The sequence below is a fragment of the Cryptomeria japonica genome, chromosome 3, assembly GCF_030272615.1.
Source record: "Cryptomeria japonica chromosome 3, Sugi_1.0, whole genome shotgun sequence".
NCBI lineage: Eukaryota > Viridiplantae > Streptophyta > Pinopsida > Cupressales > Cupressaceae > Cryptomeria > Cryptomeria japonica.
The window spans coordinates 8,946,370-8,968,820 of NC_081407.1; the positions used below are offsets into that span (position 1 = coordinate 8,946,370).

The following is a 22,451-nucleotide window of genomic DNA, read 5'->3' on the forward strand; positions in this document are numbered from 1 at the left end:
AATCCCATGTCTGATTTCGCAATAGTGTGTCCATTTCTTCGCACATTGCAGCGTGCCAGTTATCACAATCTACAATTTTACAAGATTCTTTGTATGTTGCGGGCTCTGTTTGATCAAAAATTAGCAAAGTAGGCTCAGCTTCTTCACAAAACAATAAGTTGTAGTCAAAGAATTTTGCAAGAGGTCGCCTCTATCTGGTAGATTTCCTCAATTGACTCTCTGATGATTTATGTGTTCTCTACAAATCGATATCACTCTTATTTAAAGAGTGATTCCCACTGTTAATATGCATGTTAATTTCCCTGTCTACAGGGCAATCAGCGGCCTATGGATTCTTATCCATGTTGGGTGCAGGCAAGTCGCAGGAGGATGAGCCCGCAAAGACGTTTTCCATGGCCTGCGTTTGTCGGGGGTGCAGAGAGTGGGGAGCCGTGGAAGCATCCTCCACGGTCTACACAGGAGGGTGACTCCACGGCTGTGTTACTGCAAAGGGAGAGATGCCTGCAGGGAGCCCGTGGAGGACGTCACATGGGGAGGAAGACTGTTGTGTAGGCCAAGGTGAGTGTGTTGCATGGTGTGGAGACTTCGCAGTATGCGATGAGGACGGGGATGCAAGCCACCGTGAGGTGTGTGGACTATGTCGTCCAAGCAAAGTTGACTGTGATGCAGGCCGTGGCACAAACTGGTTGAAAACACTTTCAACCGTCTTCTTGCAAGCCTTTGAAGGCTGTGATGTGTTATCCAATCCCCTGTTCCATGGTGTGCCATTTCAAATGGTAGTGGGTTGTTAAGATAAATGCTTTCTTCTTCATCATTCTCAGTCTGAGAATTATATTCAACTGTGGTAGATGACATAGGGGCTCTCATTGTATGAGAGACCAGAGGCAGAGCGCTGGTAGCAGAATTTTGAAACAGAGAAATAGGGACATATTATTTTTCTAGTTTATTGGAACCGTGTAGCCCGGGGAAAGAAGTCTCATGAAAAACTACATCCCTGCTGTGAACAATCTTTCTGTGAACTGGATCCCACAATCTGAAACCAAATTGTTCTTCACCATACCCCACAAAAATACATTTCAGCGACTTTGCATCCAATTTGGTTCGCTTCTCCTTGGGTATATGCGAGAAGGCTTCGCATCCAAACACATGAAGATGCGAGTATAAAAGCCTCTTCCCTTGCCATTTCTCTTTCGGAATACCAAAATCCAATTTAGATGAGGGACTTCGGTTGATTGAATACATTGTCCTGTTACAAACTTTTGCCCAAAATTCTTTGCCTAAACCTGCATTTGACAACATACATCGTGCCTTTTCAAGAATTGTCCTATTCATCCTCTCGGCTGCACCGTTTTCTTGAGGAGTGAAGGGAACAACCTTAATTATTCTAATCCCATTATTAGCACAAAAATCATCAAATTCATGTGAACAAAATTCTCCACCATTATCGGTTTGTAAACAATTAATCTTATGCCCAATCTGATTTTCAACTAAAGCTTTGAAAATTTTAAATTTTGAAAAGACTTCAGATTTCTTAGAAAGCATATAAATCCATACTTTTCTTGTACAATCATCAAGAAAAGTGACAAAATAGTTAGCTCCTCCAATGGAGGTTACCTCGATAGGCCCAAAAACATATGAGTATACAAGCTCCAGCGGTGTTGTCTTTGTGTCACGCCTATCTTTCAAAAAACCGACTCTCTTTTGTTTGCCACAAAGGCAATGTTCACAAAAGGCTAAGTCAACAAATTTGAGGCCCGGAAGCTGATTTCTTGTATGCATAACATGGAGTCCTTTCTTGCTACTATGTCCAAGTCTTTGATGCCAAAGATCCACTTTGTTGTCCTCAATCACCATTGCAACTCTCACTTCACCATGAGTCTTAAATATGTATAGATTACCTACTTTATTACCATTTGCAATCAGCATGGTACCATGAGTTACCTTCCATGTATCTAGAAGAAAATTTACATTAAGACCTTGATCAAAAAGCTATCCAACGGATATCAAATTCCGCTTCAATTTTGGGACATAGTGAACATCTTTGAGCAGCCATGTTTTACCACCTTCTAATGGCAGCAACACATCACCTTTGCCTGTAATTTCACAAGCTTTGTTATCTCCTAAGAAAACATTTCCAAAATGACCTTCATGGTAGTTAATGAACGCTTCAAGACATGAGGTAGCATAATGGGAGGCACCGGAATCAAGCACCACTATCATCTTTATCGTAGATTGTATTTGCTTCGTTGTCCTGCACCCTCTCTTTTTCCCTTTTGAAGTTTCTACAGTCCTTCTTTACATGACCAGCTTTGCCACAAAACCAACAATCGCCATTTTTGTTTCTAGACTTCGATCTCCTTGCTGATTTCGAACGTCTATGATAATTATTTCTGCCTCTATTATGGCTTCTACCTCTATTTTCAGTGCTAACCATCGTTAAGGCTCCACCGGATGAAGGTTCATCATTCTTTCTTCTCAAATCCTCACTAAGAAGAGTAGCTGCTACATCATTAAAAACCAGCTTATTTTTACCGAAAATTGATGTGCTAACTGTTGTTACAACACCATCCCAGCTGCTTGGCAAAGAACATAATAAAAGTACAGCCTTGCTCTCATCATCTTGTGTCATCCCCATCGAAGCCGCTTGACTAATCAATGTATTAAATTCATTGATGTGGTTTGCCATAGCACAACCTTCCTTCATCTTAAGTTTGTACGAGCGCTTCATGATAAACACTTTATTGGCAATCGATGTCATTTTATACATGGATGTGAGTCTATCCCATACATCTTTTGTTGTTGCATCACCCGTGACATTGAAGAGGACATTGTTGGACAACGAGAGAAAAATTGTCGCTCTTGCCTTCTTGTCTAATTTTTCTCATTCTTCATCAGCCATCCCAGTTGGCTTCTTTGCTTTCCCTTCAAGCGCAAGTGAAAGGTCTTGCTTTATCAGCAAAGACTCCATATGCACCTTCCATAACCCGAAGCTCTGACCGGAGAGCTTCTCTATCTTCGCTTCTTCCATGATTCCGGAATTTCAACCACCGAAATCCTAACAGCAATCTAACCTCGCTCTGATACCAATTGTTAGGATTTAAGAAACGAATTAAAAAGAGCAAGAAAACAGAATTATAAATTCACAACATAGACAAATGAGACACACACAGATTTATCGTGGTTCGGCAATTGCCTACGTCCACACTTAAAGCAAGGGAATCAATATATTAATAACCAAGTTTGGTTTGTACACACACAGCTCCAAGCAGCTCCAAAATTCATCTCACTGTTTCAAAGATGTGTAAATTTATCATTTTTGGCATATGGGTTGTTAAGATAGTTTATTGGTCTAATGTAGCTTGAAAGGATTGATATGATTAGGCACTTAACAGATGCCCCCATTAGTAATGATCTACTCTTGATCAAAGATGTTGTTGGCATTATTAGTTTAGCACGTTAGGAGTTGCAGAATGCAAAATATCAATTCTAACACCCTGCACTACATAGAATTGAATCATCTTGTAACATCGCAGGCATCACCGCCAGGGAAAATGGGTTTGAGTTCACAAATCATCCACCAACAATGATTGGTCCAACTACTGATTTGATTCCAGAAATATGTATGAAGTAGGATCACTATAAGGTTTGAATATATCACTAGCATTCAGTGTTGTTACAGTGATGAAACTTGTACATTAGTAGTCATGCTTGCCTAAATCCATGGGAGACATACAAATCATTTGCATTACCTTGAGTTTTGGTCTAGAATATATGATTTTATAGATATTAATTGTAAAGTTTAAATGGAAATGAATTAGTTTGTAATTTTCCAAATAAATTGAAATTATAAATCTGTTTTATATTAATTAGGCAAAATCAAAAGCAATACTTGCCAAATTTAAACTTCGGTAAAAATTAAATGATGCATCAACTAGTGAAATTCCAATGGTTTTGTATTTGATTGGTTGTTATTGGAAAGAAGGGGTAAACCAACATAACTTCCCATATGCATAGAGAGCAACTAATGCATCTAGAGTTTATCGAATCAAAACAAATGGATCTAGGGTTTATCTAATCAAAACTAATGGAACTAACAATCATCTAAATCAAAGAATTGCAGTCATGATTTTATAATTGAAACTATAAAATCCATCTTCTTAAAAATAACTGTGAGAGTGTTTTATTCACTGTCAACTTACTTTGAATACAAACCTGAATGGACTTTTCTTTGTGGAGGGGCAACCATGCTTATTCTAGAGAAAACCATACATCTAAAGGTGCCTAACTACATTATCCTAGAAAACAAAATCTAAATGATCCTTAGTGATTGGAGAGAGAATGCCACTACAGTAGGATCCAATAAAATTTAGCTGATAAAGAGGGAGATGCATGTACACAATCCAGCTACCATCCTCTACAGGACTAGGGAAAGGCATGACATAGTAACCTTCACTACCTTTAGGGAAATGGTAGCTTGCAAACATGGGTTTTCCCCATCCATAATCAACACCATACAAGGGAAAACGTAGGCCAGAAGACACCATAACCACAGGTCTACTTGATGGATTACCATCTGTAATTCTATGTGATACCGATGTTGTTTTTGTCCTCTCCACCAAATCTATAAGGCTTTTAAAATACTCTTTCCGAGCTGTAGTATATATAGCTTCATGAATTATTTTTGCACTCCAACTAAGTGGTTTGTTCTTGATGTCATCAGCAGCAGCCTCAGCAAATGCAAAGGCTACAACATTGCCAAAATAATTAGCTGGCATTCCCATTTTCATCAAACATGGTCGACCATCAACAGCTATCCCTATGCTATAGTGCTTTATCTCTTGGCTATCCAGATGCACTAGTAGGTTCCACAGGTAAGCACAGAAAGCCTCCAGTTTGCTGTACTTCTTGCCATGTTCATTTGCACAAGCTTGAATTTTTTCAATGTTTTTGGCATTGAGGTGATAAATTCTACTTGCTAAACTTGGATCTTCAATTTGTTGGCATTTTCCTCCTGGAGTCTGGTTCACATAGACTCTGTCACTGAGAACAGGGGGATCTTGAGGGCGTAGTACAGATTTTGTAAAGCTTGGAATTAGGGAATCAATGGACTCGTTTTTAGAAAGCTTGGCCCAACAGGTGAAGAACATGTTGCCAGAAAATGCATCTGCTATCTTGTGATCAAATGTACAGCCAACTACTATACCTCCACAGCTAAACTCTGTCACCTGCACATTTAAAGCATCCTGAATGAAAATAATGGATGATTGGGTTTATGGTATATAGAGTAACCATTACTTGTATGATATACTTTTGAAATTTCAAAACCACCACCTAGAGCAGCAAAGAGTTGCAAGACTAGCTAAACGTCAAATTTTATTCATGTAAGCTATAATTTTAAAAAGATTGTATCAATGTGAAAATGTAATGATATCTCCTAAGAACTAGCAGAATACTAGAAGAAACCATTTCATTCAAATTCTACAATACAGATGGAGTGAAGTGTATTGTGTTGTACAACTTAGTACCTGAACACTAAATACTGGATTGCCTTTGCCTTGGGAGGAGTTTGGAAGCAAAGGAACAAGCTTCCCCTCCACTGTTCTATCAGGATCGTAGAACCCCACTTGAGCAAGAGCAGTTGCAGAATAAGCCTGTGTGAATTCAACTCCTTTGTTATTGCAAAGAAGCTCTGGCTCCCCGGCACTATTGGTGATCAATTCTCCAGCAAAAACATAATAATACACCAATGCACTTGAGAGGGAATTTCTCAAAAGAGAGATCATAGACTCAAAAGTCCAATCAGAGGGTTTGTTATAGCAGAAAAATACATGCACAGATACAGGTGGAATTGCTAGATCTAAATTAGACAAAGAAAGAAGGCGTTCTTCTAAGTGAAAAGCAGGTAGTACAACATCTCTTTTAACAATTTCAACATTATAAGCATCAGAAATGCTTGAAGCAGTAGCAGTCATTTTCAAACAACTGTAAAACCTAACAAGATTGTTGTGTGAGCAAGCCTGAAGCATAGCTTCCTTATATATACGATAAGGATGCCCATATTACCTAAAGCTAGAGTGCTTTTGTAAGCCAGTAGCGGTTGGTTATAATTGTCTGTTTCTCATTGAACTTACTCTACTTTGATTGTGATCAATTCTACATGGTGCTGAAGTACTTTTTATTAAATGTTTGTTAATTTATGAAAAACAAAAATACAATATCGATATATTCAATTAAAGTTGTGTGTTCATTTAACAGATTAACTGATTAGTGAATTGTCTTTTGATTTGGTATTCCATGATTTATAACTGCTATCAAATGGTTTGCAACCGCTAAAAAACTGTAACTCCCACTGTTCTTATTAATGAAATTCATTTTGGTGCTTCTTTTATTTATTAGACTATTTGTTTTTTCCTATAAGAATGGAAAGCGTAACAGCAACTGCTAACTTTTGTGGATTAATCATCTCTTCAATTAAAACAAAAGGAAAAACAGAACATTAAATGAGAATAAAAATATACATCCATCTGGAATGTAATTGATCAAGCAGGAATATCACATTCTCTGTGCTTCTAAATCTTATATTAGTCATTCATACATCTTAGGTCTCAAAAACAAGAGACCCTGCACTTCTAAATATATTTCAACATTTTAGTGCAACCCAAATTGGAAAGCAACATAATCAAAGTCTGCATAGTATGACCCTTTCCCATTTCAAAACAAAGAGCCCAGATTCACTTATATACCAACACTGCAACATTGATTACAATACTTCAACATAATATGTTCTGAAATGACTCGTTTTAAACATATAACGGACCTTAAGCTTCCATAGCTAACCTCTGACTGTTTATTTTATGTAGTTGCGGACAGATTCAGACCTCAAAATAGGAACTAGGCTAATCCCCCCAAAATATATTGCATGTCACCATACCCAGAAGCTTAAAAATTATAGACATCACATAGATAACAAGCAGAGCAGTCCATCTGTGCCCTACCAACGAGGACCAGGTCCCCATGGTGGAGGTGGCCCTCCAGGTCCTGGAGGTGCAAAAGGTGGAGGAGGTTCATATACAGGCCATGGGGGTGGAGGTCCCCCTGGGGGGCCAGGGGGTGGTGGTGGTCCTGGAGGGGGGAAATAGGGCATACCTGGAGGTGGTGGTGGCCCTGGAGGCCCTGGAGGCGGTGGCGGCCCTCCTGGAGGAAAAAAATAAGGGTCTCCCGGAGGCCCAGGTGGAGGAGGTGGCCCTGGTGGAGGAGGATAACCTCCCCCTGGAGGTGGTGGTCCTCCTGGATACATTCTAACACCTCTTTCTTCTTTCTCTGTTCTATTCTTCTTCAATCTATCACCATTCAGCAAGCAGGAAATGCAAGGTTTTGTATGAAACAATAACCGAGGGCCTTTCTACAGGAGATTTATAGAGGTGGATGTCTTTGCCTTTACTCAATGTTTTTGACCAGTAGATGTAGAACAAGTGAGAAGGGTAGATTTGTGGGCTAACGTCATTCTCCACTGTTTCAGTACACACGTTCATCACATTCAAATTCAATTTCTTCCGAATACTTCCAATGGTTCTAAGAAACCACACACCTTATGCTGATTATTAGCCCTAAAGGTAGCTATCAAGAGGATTGGAAGACTCTTCTTTGCAGGTCTCTCTGGTACGAGGAAGGGTAAATAGCATCCCCACCCAATCCGGAATTATCCTATCCTAACATGAGTTTTATAGCTTTTTTTTTTGGAGTCAGTTTAGCCATGTTTCGATTTTAGTTGGATAGATTAGTGATTGGACATGAAATTTCTAATCAAATTGATAGTTGTTTTATAATTATAACAAGTATAAGTGGAATAGAGTAAACAACATTATAATTATAATATAACAAATTTAAGTGGGCCCACACATGTGTTACAACATCATATGACCCCTTATGACACAATATGTTCCCTTATGACACCTTAGGACATCATATTGTCCTGAGGGGTCATATGGTGTCTTGAGGGGGCACATGGTGTCGTTAGAGGTCATATGGAGTCTTAAAGGGACACGCATGTGTTAGAACACCATATGACCCCTTAAGACACCATATGGACATCATATGGTGTCCTAAGGTGTCATATGGTGTCCTAAGGGTCATATGGTGTCATTAGGGGTCATATGGGGTCCTAAGGGCCCACACATGCATTAGAAAACCAAATGACACCTCAGTGCATCATATGACCCATTAGGATATCATATTGTCCTAAGGGGTCATATGGTGTCGTTAGGGGTCATATGGGTTCCTAAGGGCCCACACATGTGCTAGAACACCATATGACCCCTTAGGACACCATATGACCTATTAGGATATCATATTGTCCTAAGGGGTCATATGGTGTCATAAGGGGTCATGTCGTGTACTAGGATGTTAAAAGGGGTCATATGGTGTCGTTAGGGGTCATATGGGGTCCTAAGGGCACACACATGTGTTAGAACACCATATGACATCTTAGGACACCATATAACCCATTAGGACATCATATTGTCCTAAGGGGTCATATGGTGTCGTTAGGGGTCATATAGGGTCCTAAGGGCCCACACATGTGCTAAAACACCATATGACCCCTTAGGACACCATATGACCCCTTAGGACAACATATTGTCCTAAGGGGTCATATGGTGTCCTAAGGGGTCATGTCGTGTATTAGGATGTTAAAAGGGGTCATATGGTGTTCTGAGGGGTCATATGGTATCGTTAGGGGTCATATGAGGTCCTCGGGGCCCACACATGTGTTAGAATGCCATATGACACATTAGGACACCATATGACCCATTAGGGCACCATATTGTCCTAAGGGGTCATATGGTGTCATAAGGGGTCATGTCAAGTACTAGGATGTTAAAAAGGGTCATATGGTGTCCTAAGGGGTCATATGGTGTCCTAAGGGGCCAGGAAAGTGTTAGGACACCATATGACCCCTTAAGACACCATATGACCCATTAGAACATCATATTGTCCTAAGGGGTCATATGGTGTCATAAGGGGTCACATGGTGTCGTTAGGGGTCATAAAGGGTCCTATCCCATTCTTTCCTTCTCTCAAGTGTCTTTATTCCATTCTTTCCCTCTCCCTCCCTATTCCTTTCTCTTTCTCTCTCAAGTCTCTCTCTTTCCCTCCCCATCTCTCTCTCTCTCTCTCTCTCTCTCTCTCTCTCTCTCTCTCTCTCCATCCCTCTCTCTCTCTCTCATAATCCCTCCATCCACCTCTCAGGTCTCTCTATATCTCCCCCACTCCCTCTTTCTCCCCCTCTCTCAAGTGTTTCTATCCCATTGTTTCCCTCTATCCCTCCACATCCCTTTCTCTTTCTCTCTCAAGTCTCTCTCCCTTTCCCTCCCCATTTCTCTCTCCCTCTCTTTCCCTCTTTCCCTCTCTCCCTCTTTCCCTCTCTATTTCCATTTATCCCTCTCAAGTCTCTCTCTCTATCTCTCTCTTTCTCTCTATCTCTCTCTTTCTCTCTATCACTCTCTCCCTTCTCCTCACCCTCCCTTTGACCCTCTCTCTCTCTCAAGTGTCTCTCTCTCCCATTCTTTCCCCCCATCCATTTCTCTTTTTCTTAGATATCTCTCTCTCTTTCCCTCTCTCCCTCCCACTCATTTTCTCTTTCTCTTTCAAGTCTCTCTCTCTCTCTCTCTCTCTCTCTCTCTCTCTCTCTCTCTCTCTCTCTCTCTCTCTCTCTCTCTCTCTCATCCTCTATCTTCACTCTCCCTCTCTCCCTCACATTATTTTCCTCTATCCCCTTCTCTCTCTCTCTCTCTCTCTCTCTCTCTCTCTCTCTCTCTCTCTCTCTCTCAAGTGTCTCTCTCTCTCAAGTGTCTCTCTCTCACATTCTCTCCCTCTCTCCCTTTCTCTTTCTCTCTCAAGTCTCTCTCTCTCTTTCCCTCTAACACTCTTTCTTTCTCTCTCAAGTATCTCTCCCCCTCACCCTCTCTTTTGATGATATGATGAATCAATAAGGATCTAGACAACTACTGAGAAGGGGGTATGAATTAGTAGATAAAAAACAAACTAAACTTTCACCAAACTCAAAACCCAACTCATAAATCAATCTTTGAACTAACTGGTTCAAACACTTAACTACAAACTGCAACTACACTGTCAAGTTTACCGGTTGACTAGCATACCAAAATAATAGTATAACAAATCTGAAACTCTCAAACCATTTAACCAATACATCAAACCTCTTCACTAACATTAGTAAAAGCACATTTCAGATTACTATCGGTCATCTTAACACATCTAAGTGGATTTACCAGTTAAAGCAAATTAGTCATATCAAAACATAACCACAAAAACCATTCACCACTTGACACAATGATTTTTGACATGGAAACCCAAATGGGAAAAACCACGATGGGGATGAATACCCACAAGTATTTTGAACTCTTCAGAAGTTCGCCCTATTAGGAGCCAAGCCTTGTTAGAAGCTTTACAAAAATGTCCTGTTAGGAACATATCTTGTTAGGGACCACCCGGTTAAGGGATTGACTACAATGCCCTGTTAAAAGCAATACCCTGTTAGGAGTAACCTCGATAGAGGATTTGAAATCCAAGCTAATGGATCACCTGGTTAAAGGATTTAGAAAGCACTAAGATTGTTAAAGCTTACCCGGTTAAGGGATTTAACTGTTGTAATTGTTAGAGAACAACAGGGTTTTGTTGATCTAGTAAATAGCACTACTATGCTTGATCAGATCCTTTTCATGCTCCTATCTGCCTTAAAACATACTACAGATACTCCTTCTGGTTCGGCAATCAATCACACTGACACTTAACCAAAATTGCCAACACTACAACAAAACAACTCATTGACCTTATAAGCAAAACAATAGGTCGGTAACACATCATAAGACCTAAAATCTCATAGAGATTACAAACAAATCAGTTCAAACATGATCGTTGGATTACATAGCAATCATTTGCACATTGTACAAGACAATCTCGATCGCTCCTTGATCACCGCTTCATCGAATCTTGTAACTCATCACGCAGTTTTCACTTCATGTTATGCACTCGCTTGTTCCCAAGATAAAACAGTGATCTCTACGCACCAAAACCACTTGAAACTCATCACGTGTATCATGCATATGTGGCATAATCATCTCTGAACACCATTTGATCATAGATCAACACAACCAATTCACCAAGCTCCGTTGGATAGGTTTTGGCATATCGACAGGTAGGGTTACCGGTTGATCTCATTGTTGCTATAGTAATATCGGTTTCCTTCACTATCTCAACTACCGGTCGCATTACAACTCCATTACTAGTTACAATTGACATATATGACAACACTTAAACTTCATTAATATAATCTTCATGCAAATGCCAACATCTTTCTCGCTCAAGTATCTCTCCATCTCTTTCCCTCTCTCCTTCCCCCACCCTCTCTCTCCCTCTCTCCCTCCCAAGCTTAACCTAAGAGAGAGAGACCTAAGTTAGAGAGAGACCTAAGAGAGAGAGATAGAGCCTGAGTGAGAGGAAGGGATAGAAAATGATTAAGATACCAGAGAGAGACCAAGTGAGAGAAACGGAGGAGGGGAAGGGTTGAGAAAGAGGAAGAGAGGAATTGAGAGAGAGTTGAAGGGAGAGAGATGGAAGAAGGGAGAGAGAGAGAGAGAGAGAGAGAGAGAGAGAGAGAGAGAGAGAGATCTCAAGTGAGAGAGCAGGGAGGAAGGTAGGGCTATCTCTCTCTCAATTGTCTCCCTCTCTTTTACTCAACCCTTATCTTCTTGTATCTCTCTCTCTCTCCCTTTCTCACTTAGGCTCTCTCTTTGGGCTCTCTTCCTAGTATATCCCTCTCTATCCATCAACCCCTCCCTTCCTCCCTCCATCTCTCTCAATTGATCTCCCTCTTTCTCAAGTCTCTCCCTCTCTTTCCATCACCCCTATTTCTCCCTCAACCCATTCCTCTCTCTCTCTCTCTCTCTCTCTCTCTCTCTCTCTCTCTCTCTCTCTCTCTCTCTCTCTCTCTCTCTCTCTCTCTCTCTCTCAACCTCTCAACCTCTACCTTCATCCCTTTCTCTTTTACTTGGGCTCTCTCTTTGGTATCTCCCTTTCTTTTCATCAAACCCACTTCCTTTCTCTCTCTCTTTCTCACTCTCTCTTAGGTCTCTCCCTCTCTTTTCATCAACTCCTACCTCCCTCCATCCATCTCTCTCACTTGGGCTCTCTCTTTTCCTCAACCCATCCCTCCATCTCTCACTTAATCTATCTCCCTTCGATATCTCCCTCTCTCCCTTATATATCCCTCTCTTTCCATCAACCCCTCCCTCCCTCCCTCCATCTCTCCCACTTGATCTCTCTCCCTCAACCCATCTCTCTCTCTCTCTCTCTCTCTCTCTCTCTCTCTCTCTCTCTCTCTCTCTCTCTCTCTCTCTCTCCCTAGTATTTGCCTTTATTTTTTTCATAAAGAGGGAGAGAGAGGCAAAGAGAGGGATGGAGGGAGAGTGAGAAAGAGAGAGAGGGAGGAAGGTGGGTGTTAAGGGATAGATTAGAGGGAGAGAAAACCCAAGTGCAAGAGAGGGAGGGAGGGAGAGAGAGGTAGATACCTAAGAGAGAGAGACAGAGACATAGGTAAGGGTTGAGAGAGAGAGAGAGAGAGAGAGAGAGAGAGAGAGAATGTAGGGAAAGAGGAGAGACCAGAGAGAGAATGTTGATACAAGCATGCTGAACTGAAATTTAACTAAGTTTGAAATTTATGTGAATTCTCTAAAAACAAGAATTTGTGTTATAACTCCTAGAGATCTTAAACCACTCTCAAACATCCTGACAATATATACATAAAATATAACTTAAAGTATAAGTCGCATTTCTAAAAAAGACAAATAGAAATGTGACTTATACTTAAATGTTATATTTTATGTATATATCCAGAGATAGAGGAAGTGACAAAGAAGGAAAATTCTTAGTTCCAAAATTCAAGATGCACTTTCCAAAATGCAAATGCATTTGGCGCGTGCCTTATTTAGCGTGCGCCCTATTTGGCATGTTGCAAATACATTAGGCGTACCCAAACCTTAGGTCTAGCACACCAAGCGAAAAAGGGCTTGATGGGGTCCAAAGAAAAATTTGGCATCTTTTTGGTCCCCCGTCTTGGTGCACTCGTCCATGATGCTTCTGGCAATTGCAATTTGTTGGTAGTTTGGTTGTCTATTAGGACTAGTCCAAAGAATTCTTTGTATTGCTTTGCATTAAGTTTTATCTTGTTGCAACTTGAAGGACAATCTTACAATTTTTGTGCAGTGTCTCAATCTAGATTTCAATTGATGATTTACTCTAAGATTACATTGATGATGTTTTGTTTCATGATTGTGTTTCTTAGTAGTCTAGTTATGAAGTGCTTTGTGTTAGTTTGGTCTTTCCAACTTGTCTAGGCTTGAGAAAGAAAAAGAAGTATTTGGAAATAATGTTGGATGTTCAAATAACATCCATATGTGGTTTTTGTTGGAATCCAAGAGCACTGAGAGGGGAGGTGAATCAGTGTTCTGTCGGAATGTTCAATTTTAACCTTATTATAACATGCATTCACCAACTGGTATACCGGTACATATATACTAGAAAGAATTAAAGCAATCAATGAACCAATCACACAAATGAATACCATAACACGGAGAGTTTATACGTGAAAAACCTCAAAGAGGAAAAACCACGATGGGATTTGTGACCCACAATATCAATCCACTAGCCATATGAAAAGATATTACATAATATGGGGGCATGCACATGCAGGAAGGCTTACCGCCTAGAGCACACTGCTCAACACAAAGGAGTCTCACTTACTACAGTCACTTTGAATAATGAAACATAAAACTAAACTCATTTAATGCATCTGTTATGCCTGATTGAGTTTCGGTTCAAGCTCTAACTATTCTGGTTCTAAAACACTAAACCCTTACTAGAATAACCTTCGCTCTGTGAGCACATCAAAAATCATCTACAAATCATTATGTAATATTGATCTCATACACAAATGACCTCATATACATGATCTTTGCATTACGAACAACACCACATACTCCTATATCAAAAATGATCTAATAACTTACCTATATAACCTTACAATCCTTCATGACTTATGTCGGCTCTCATAGATAATACAAAAATCTAATACATGTCGGCTCATTACATATATACATAAGCAACAAAATGAATTGTCGATAGTCGGATCTCCCAATGATGGCGGCCTCCTATACCAGTACTCTATTATAAATCATGTCAGCCTCCAATGCTAGTATCCATAGAATCCTTCCTACCGGTGAAGATACATGTCAGTGTCGGTGAAGTGTCTGTCGGTGAAGTACCAAACCAAAGAATGAAGTCGGAACATGTTGCCATCAATGACAATGTAAGAAACCAATCAAATGAGTGTCAATTGCCAACAATCTCCCACTTTGGCATTGATGGCAACACTCATTTGAAAAATGATAATGGTTTCCATCTGTCAGATTCACCCTGAGACTGCTCCCCCTGAGCTGAATATTCATCTACAATCGTGATCTGTACAAATACTCCTTATCTCTTGATGTCAAGGATTGATTTTTCACCTATACCTCCCCCTTTGACATCAATGCCAAAAAACACCAAAAACATGGATGAAGAATGAAATTTTTTACAAAGAATGTGTCCCAAAACACCTTACCAGAGTTGAATATACTTGAAAATTTCCGGATAGGCTTTCTCCAAAAGCTCTAGATAAGTGTCCCAGCCAGATTTGAATGTATCGGATACTGATACAAGTCCATTAAGCATATGAGCATGGGACTCTTTCTCCTTAAGCTTTGTCGGTGTGGGCTTGCCAATCAAATCAATGCATTCTTTTTTATGTACACTCAAGGAGTCCAACTGGGGACTCACCAATCCTCTTAGCCCTTTATCTCTCCTTATGATTTTGTCTCTTTCCCTTTCAAGAGCTAAAATTTGAGCTTCTAACAACAAAATCTGCCCATCAATAGATGTAGTCAAAGAATTGGAACCATGAAAAGAATTGACTATACCTACAATTTTATCCTGAGAACCTGTAATGCCTTTATCTATATCTGCAGTAAGTAATCCAGTGTTACAGCATGCTCTGTATATATTTGTACATTACCTTAAAGCATTATCAATTAACTTCACTTTGTCAGTAATCTCTTTCTTTTCTAATTCAATCAACTGATCAAAGGTGGCTCTCTTAGCTTGAGTGAATCTTTCCAATGCCTGTCGGTTAGATATTTGCTGCAATGATTGAAAATCCTTAGAAATGTGCTCAATAATTATTTTGAGCTTGCCAGATGGGCTTGCTCCTTTGTCAAACTAGCACTCCGGGACAAGTCGGTGCAAAATTGGAATTGACTGATCAATTATTCCCTTGTCCACTAATCCTTCCTTCATCATCTTTTGAGTAGCTATCATCATGAGCTCAATAGAACTCATCTCAGTTATGCTCTTTTTCTCTACCTGGGAGGTGTCAATTGGCAACAAAGATGTGCTAGCTATCGGTTCCCTGTTGGATTCCTCTCCCTTTTCCTCTGATGGTTTAATACTTTTAATAACATCCTATTTTGCACCGGTGGCTTTGCCACTTGGTGCAATATCTGTTATTGCCAGTTTCACATTAGGTGTATCCTCAACCTGTACATTTTGATCCGGAGGACTATTGTCCTCAACATTTGTAACATGTACATTTGATTATGTTGGGGGCTCTACATCCAATGCCTTAGTATCTTTCAAAATTGTAGGTGGGGTACCTACTATACCTTTGCCTTTCCCTTCAGTCGGGATGTCAGTAGTCTCAATCTTGGCTTTTGGTGAAGAGAAGAAACCAGGGTTGTCAAAAAAGAATTGAACCCATGCCTTGTGGGTTTCACTGATTATTTCATTAACCCTGTCTGCCATAAGACTAATTATCCTTTGCTTGTTGCGAAAAATTATTATGTCTACAACTTCAATGGTCATATCCAACTCATTTGGAGTAATTGAACCACAAGTAGTTAATAACTCTTGAATTTTTATGCGCTTGTCCTCCTCCATAGCGTATAATCTCCTAGCATCTAGAATGTCATACAGCTGTGTTGGTATTTGCTTCTCAATTTCTAATAAAGTATTCTTAAATATATCCAGGTATAACAAGACTGCTTCCTCAATTTCTTTCTTCTCATCATCATCTAAGTGCTCATAATAGTATTGTATAGTTTTAAAAATTCCATCCTTGGTGATTTCATCTATCAATTCTGCACAAGTCTTAGGTGAGATTATAGATACATTACCAGTTAAAATAGAAAGGTCTATGTCATCCTTCTTCTTTCTTCTGTCGGTACCAGATGGTGCAGAAGGTGTAAGAGATGTTTCCTTTGGAGTTCTTTTCTTTGCAGGTTGGTTGGTCGGTACCTTGATTGTGACCTTTCTTACCGGTTGCTTCCTTGCCTCCTCCTTAGACTCCTAACCTTTCTTCCTCAATACTCTTTAATGCTAAAGGAGTGTCATCTTTAGTTCCAGAGTCTGATGGAATAGGCTCAATGAAGATTTCAGGTTCTTTCCTCTTCCTTCCTTTTACTAGAACGGCTTCCATTAAGGCCTTGATGTCTTGGGATACTTTTTCGACAAATTTGTTGGCCTTACTTTGTTGTTTCTCCCTCTTCTTCTGATTGAATTCAATTTGAACCTCTTGCTTCTTTTGCTTTGCAGTACCAAAAGACTTTCCAGCCTCATCTATTGGAGCATCAATCAACATTTTAGCATAAGCATCCAGAATAACAACATCAACCTCATATCCCATCTCCTCTATCCACATCTTTCGGGGTTTAACTGCTTCCATTAAGGTTTCATCCTGTTTGACCATAAAGTAGATCTCAGTTGAGTATGTGTCAACAATGTATTTAGGAACCCTCTCTCTAGATTTCATTGCTATCTAAAATGCCTTGAAATAGCCCCAAACCTTATCATCTCGCTAGCTACCCAAGCTAGCAATAGATTTCCTCAATTGTCTGCCTACCGGGATATCAAATGCCCACTATCTCTTCCCAAAACCGGGAGTTTTATTAACGAAAAATATCATTAAACAAACAATGAGATTCCCATACCGAAATATCCCCTTTTTCTCTCCTTTAATCTTTCAAAGGTTAATGATCAACTCATCATTCATCCATCCACATAGATCTATTTTCTCATTTTCCCTCATAATTTTATGAGCTAGAAACAGAATTGACATGATTGGATTGAGTTACCTTATATCGAATAATCATGCTGCCAAATCTAATGTCTCGATTAGTGATGGTGTTGACCCTCATCGATCGTCGGTCTGAAGTTGCGTCGGTGAGTTTGTTAACTTGATCATTTGAAATCTTTTTCTCCAAACTCTGACCAATCCGTGGCAAACCAATGATGACCCTAATGGCCTCTTTTGAGATATTATAAGGCATGTCCAACCAAATGAACTCTTCTTAGTACATATCGGATGATCTCGTCTTTGAATTCAGGGATATCAAGAATGCCAGTAAACCCTAGATCTTCAATGTGCTTATACTCGGGTTTGGTCTTTCCAGAGTCACCCATCAACTTGTTCATGTACATATTCTTGATGTCACTAGTACCCAAATCCTCAATGTGGCAATGAATATATGCTATGGCGTCTTCCACATAAACAACTCCTTTTGGAACACGCGAAAATGCGCCAACTGAATCATCCAAGGTGGCAATATGCAGACATTGCTTGAAAATTGGCTTGGGACGATCTTTAACCTCGACAACATGATTTGGATTTGCAATGAAATTAGGTGCAGAGGATGATCCATCTTCCATGATGAAAGATGATTGCGATAAATACCTGAGAAATGGTTGTCGATGAATAACCTTAGAGAATTATTTTGAGTGCTAGTGGAATTGTTGATGAAGATTTATGATCTCTGAATCGCCTTAGACTCGCATTGTATCACTCTCAATTGCTCTAAATGCAAGGTGATCAAAAATGAAGTGGATTCAACCTTTTAACCTTAGAAAAACCCTAATCCGTCATTGATATGAATGTCTTCCGGTGGAACATATCGGATCTCAGTCGAACATCTCCATGTCGGATAAACCTTTTCAAATATCTGGAACTTCTTCCAAATCTCCTTCCCAGGGCTTATGCAATATTTTCATGAAATTTTCCTACCCCTAAGGCATCTGCCTCAGTTGCCGGATGAGCTTCTTGTTGGTGCAGGAGCAATCTCTTTTGTCGATTGAGTAACCGGAATAATTCCATCTATTGATTGATCATCTGACTTCCTAACCCATTTATTGGTACATTCTTGCCAGATTTCCTTGATCTTTTCTTTCCCTTTATCATTTGATCCATCATTTCTAACTGGTGGATTTTTGCTTCTACAAAACTTGGCTATGTGTCCAATCTTGTTGCATGCATAACATGTAACATTGTTCCTTTGAATTGCTTTGCTATAACTGGTATAATTGCTTGACCTACACTTATTAGCCATATGTCCAAATTTTCCACATGCATGGCATTTAACATTCATTCTGCTATCTTTTGTCTTATGACCATACTTATTGCATTTGGAACATTGACTGGGAGTAGAATTATAGTTCTGACTTGCTCTATTTCTACATTGCCTAGCCATATGACCAAATTTATTACAAACAAAGCATCTACCATTGAATTTGTAAGCATTTAGTTGTCTTACCAATGTCTTCTAGTTCCGGTTGTTTTGATCTTCATTTGCGGTACTAGAGCTTTGACCTTCTTCATATCCAAGTCCACTGGAATCTTCGTTATGTCTTTGGCTTTTCAATAGTTCATCAAGTTGTGTTGAACTAACCTTGAATTTGTCCTTGCACTCACTTGCAATAGCTAGATCATCTCTTAGAATTATCATATGTCTTTCAAGTTCTTGTTCATTGCTTTGGTATTGTACTAATTTTGTTCTCAACATATCATTTTCATGAGCCAACCAGATGCATTCTTCAAATCTATCTTTCAGAGATCTCCCAAGGTTTTCTTCATTCATCTTCTGGTCTTCAATCTCCTTTGACATCCTCATAGTTAGGGCTTGCATTTCATTCCTCATGACAACATTCTCTTGACTCGGCTTCTAACATTTTTCATTAAGGGCATCTTTCTCTTCATTATCTTGATTTTGCAGAAGTTCCTTCCTCCTAGATTGAATAGATGCCAACCTCTCCTATAGAATAAGAATGAATTCCTTTGTTGAATTTAATTCATCTTGTAACTTAAAGTTCTTCATCCTTTCAGCTTCATAATCTTCAAGTCCTACCTCAAGTTGATTCTCCATACTCATTTCCATGCATTCTAGATTCAAGATCTCCCTCAAGTTGTTAGGTTTCCTCCGAGGCACAAGGCTTTGATACCAATTGTTGGAATCCAAGAACACTGAGAGGGGGGGTGAATCAGTGTTCTACCGGAATGTTCAATTTTATCCTTATTATAACATGCATTCACCAACCGGTATATCGATACATATATAATTAAAAGAAGTAAAGAAATCAATGAACCAATCACACAAATGAATACCATAACACGGAGAGTTTATACGTGGAAAACCTCAGAGAGGAAAAACCACGGTGGGATTTGTGACCCACAATATCAATCCACTAGCCATATGAAAAGCTATTACATAATATGGGGACCTGCACATGGAAGAAGGCTTACCACCTAGAGCACACTACTCAACACAAAGGAGTCTCACCGACTATAGTCACTTTGAATAATGAAACATAAAATTGAACTCATTTAATGCATCTTCTATGTCTGATTGAGTTCTGATTCAAGCTCTGACTGTTCTAGTTCTGAAACCCTAAACCCTTACCGAAATAACCTTCGTTATGTGAGCGCATCGAAAATCATCTACATATCATTGCATAATATTGATCTCATACACAAATGACCTCATATACATGATCTTTGCATTACTAACAACACCACATACTCCTATATCAAAAATGATCTAATAACTGACCTATATACCCTTACAATCCTTCATGACTTATGTCGGCTTACATAGATAATACAAAAATGATTATACATATCGGCTCATTACATATATACATAAGCAACAAAATGAATTGTTGATAGCTGGATCTCCCAATCATGTCGGCCTCCTATATCGGTACCCTGTTGTAAATCATGTTGGCCTCCAATGCTGGTATCCATAGAATCCTTCTTATCGGTGAAGATACATGTCGGTGTCGATGAAGTGTCTGTCGGTGAAGTGCCAAACCAAAGAATGAAGCCAAAACATGTTGCCATCAATGACAACATATGAAACCAATCAAATGAGTGTCAATTGCCAATAGTTTGGATGTACTCATTGTTTAATTTCTTTAGTAGATCACATTGTGTCTAGAGTTGGTTTTCAGGGTTGTTTGTAGTTATCTAGCCAACAAGGTTTGTTTTCTTTCTTGCGCCATATTTTTTATGGTTTTTTCTCACATTGGAGATTGATTTAATTTATATTATGTCTCACCAAGTTGTGCAGGGATTTGCATTGAGTAGTTTCATGTCGAAGGTACATTTTTGGGTTGACTGGTTATGTGTTGCATGTTTTATCTACAAGCTACCTTGTTCTTGACTTTGGAGGATGTGTGCCAATATATGTGATGCTTGGGATTAGTTTGGATTATTTTTTATTATTTAATTGATGTTTTGTAATGGTCTAGATGATATATATATAGAAGATCAAATCAGTGTGGATAGTGAGGATTATGGAAGATGTGAATCTAAGGTAGCAAATGTGTGTGGTAATGATTTTCAATGGTTGTTTGAGGCAATATGTCAAGAGCAACTACACTCAAGGGAGACTATCAGATGTTGTGATGTTGAAGGCCTACACATTGTAATTCAATATTTGATGTATCTTTCCTTGAGAAAATGAATCTTGGTCTATAAGTCCTTTGTATCTTTCCTTGAGGAAGTGATCCTCAACCTGCATGTCCTTCCAATAGTGGTGAAATTTCATGGGTAGTGAGCCCTAAAACAAATATTGTAATACTTTTTCAGATAACATGAGTTGATTCTCACCTTGATTTTTTGCTTCTTTGGTTTTCCACACAAATGTGGTGTTCTATTGTGCATGGGTGTTCATTTCTTTGTCTTTCATTGTTGTTGATCAATTTAAGGTTTTAAGTTGTAATTGATTTGTGTTCTGATTTTTTAAGATTTGTCCAAGACTGGTTCATCCCCCCCCCCCCCGCTCATAGTCTTGGGGTGTGTTCAAAAATAGGGTTCCAAGTTATTTTAAGATGTAATATAAAAATGGTTGGCATCGGTAGACGAGATAAATAAAATGAAGGAAGTTGAAGCTAATATGGTTTTAACCAATAACCAATAATATTGTTTGTGAGTACTACATCTTCATGATATGATGTTTCAAATTGTTAGTACATAGAGTTGGGAGAAACTCAACAAATGACACTTGAGAGAGGTTGGTTTACATCTTATAAAGAAGCAATTGAAGGAGAAAATATCTCTCTTGGAGATGAAAACAAGTATGAGATGATGGGAGTTGACAATATCTCATTGAAGATGCTTGATGGTGCATACAAGCAAATCAAAGATGTATGGTATGTCCCTACTTTAGCAAAAAGTAATTTAGTAGTTAGTAAGACTATTTATGCAATGATATTAGTACAATTGGATATTAATTGACTTATGTGTTATAAATAATATAAATGGAGTGACTATTGTTAAATAAAATAGATATATAACTTCTAAAAGTAGTATATAGTAGTACCAAAGGAGGTCTTGGGAATAAAAAAGAAAACTATAAGTATGGAGATATATTCAATGGGATATTGGAAGAATATTTGAATATTATAGGCTATTGTGGTATTGATAGAAAAAAATCAACTTTAAAAGTGATATCCAACCACTACCAAGAGACAAGTTTGAGGTTTGGAAGAAAGGATTCAAACATTATAGCTTAATCAAGTGAAATATATGACAAAGTGGGAGTGTTAAGTGATTCATAACTATTAATCATATATTTAGAGATTTTTGTTTAATAAAATACTACATGTAGATCAATTGTGTAAACATTGTTAGTAATAGGTTAGCCTTAGGTTAATGAATAAATTTAAGGAGTTTAAATTAAGTAGTTCGGGACTTTCCTCTTCTATTTTCTACATAAACACATAACTCTATTTTTAGTTTATAAGATAGTATAATAAGAAGTTCAATTCTCTTTTTCTCTCCATATTTATTTTAAGTTCAGTTCTAATTTAAGTTAAGTATCATTAATATTTTTTGCATGTACTTTTAACAATTAAAATTTAATATTCCAATTTTAGTAATATAATTACTCATAATTCTATCATCTAAATTCATGTAGATATATTAAAAAAGTATATTAAATTGGATACCATTTCTAATTTAAAAAAGGTTCATTTTCTTTAAAAAAATATGAAATCTATTTGTTTATAGTTTTTTC

General features: G+C 38.7%; 2 protein-coding genes across 2 annotated transcripts; both read right to left on the bottom strand.

Annotated features, from left to right (window-relative positions):
* Positions 1-4,154: 4,154 nt before the first annotated feature.
* LOC131065645 (coniferyl alcohol acyltransferase) lies at positions 4,155-6,389 on the bottom strand. The gene is made up of 2 exons (XM_058000221.2): positions 5,526-6,389; positions 4,155-5,225 (listed from the first exon to the last, which is right to left on the bottom strand). Exons 1-2 carry the CDS (start codon positions 6,024-6,026, stop codon positions 4,296-4,298), a joined length of 1,431 nt encoding a protein of 476 aa, XP_057856204.1. The 5' UTR covers positions 6,027-6,389; the 3' UTR covers positions 4,155-4,295.
* A 146-nt stretch (positions 6,390-6,535) lies between these two features.
* On the bottom strand, positions 6,536-7,477 carry LOC131065646 (uncharacterized). The gene has a single exon (XM_058000222.2). The coding sequence runs from the start codon at positions 7,295-7,297 to the stop codon at positions 6,992-6,994; it is 306 nt and encodes a 101-aa protein (XP_057856205.1). The 5' UTR covers positions 7,298-7,477; the 3' UTR covers positions 6,536-6,991.
* Positions 7,478-22,451: the final 14,974 nt, after the last annotated feature.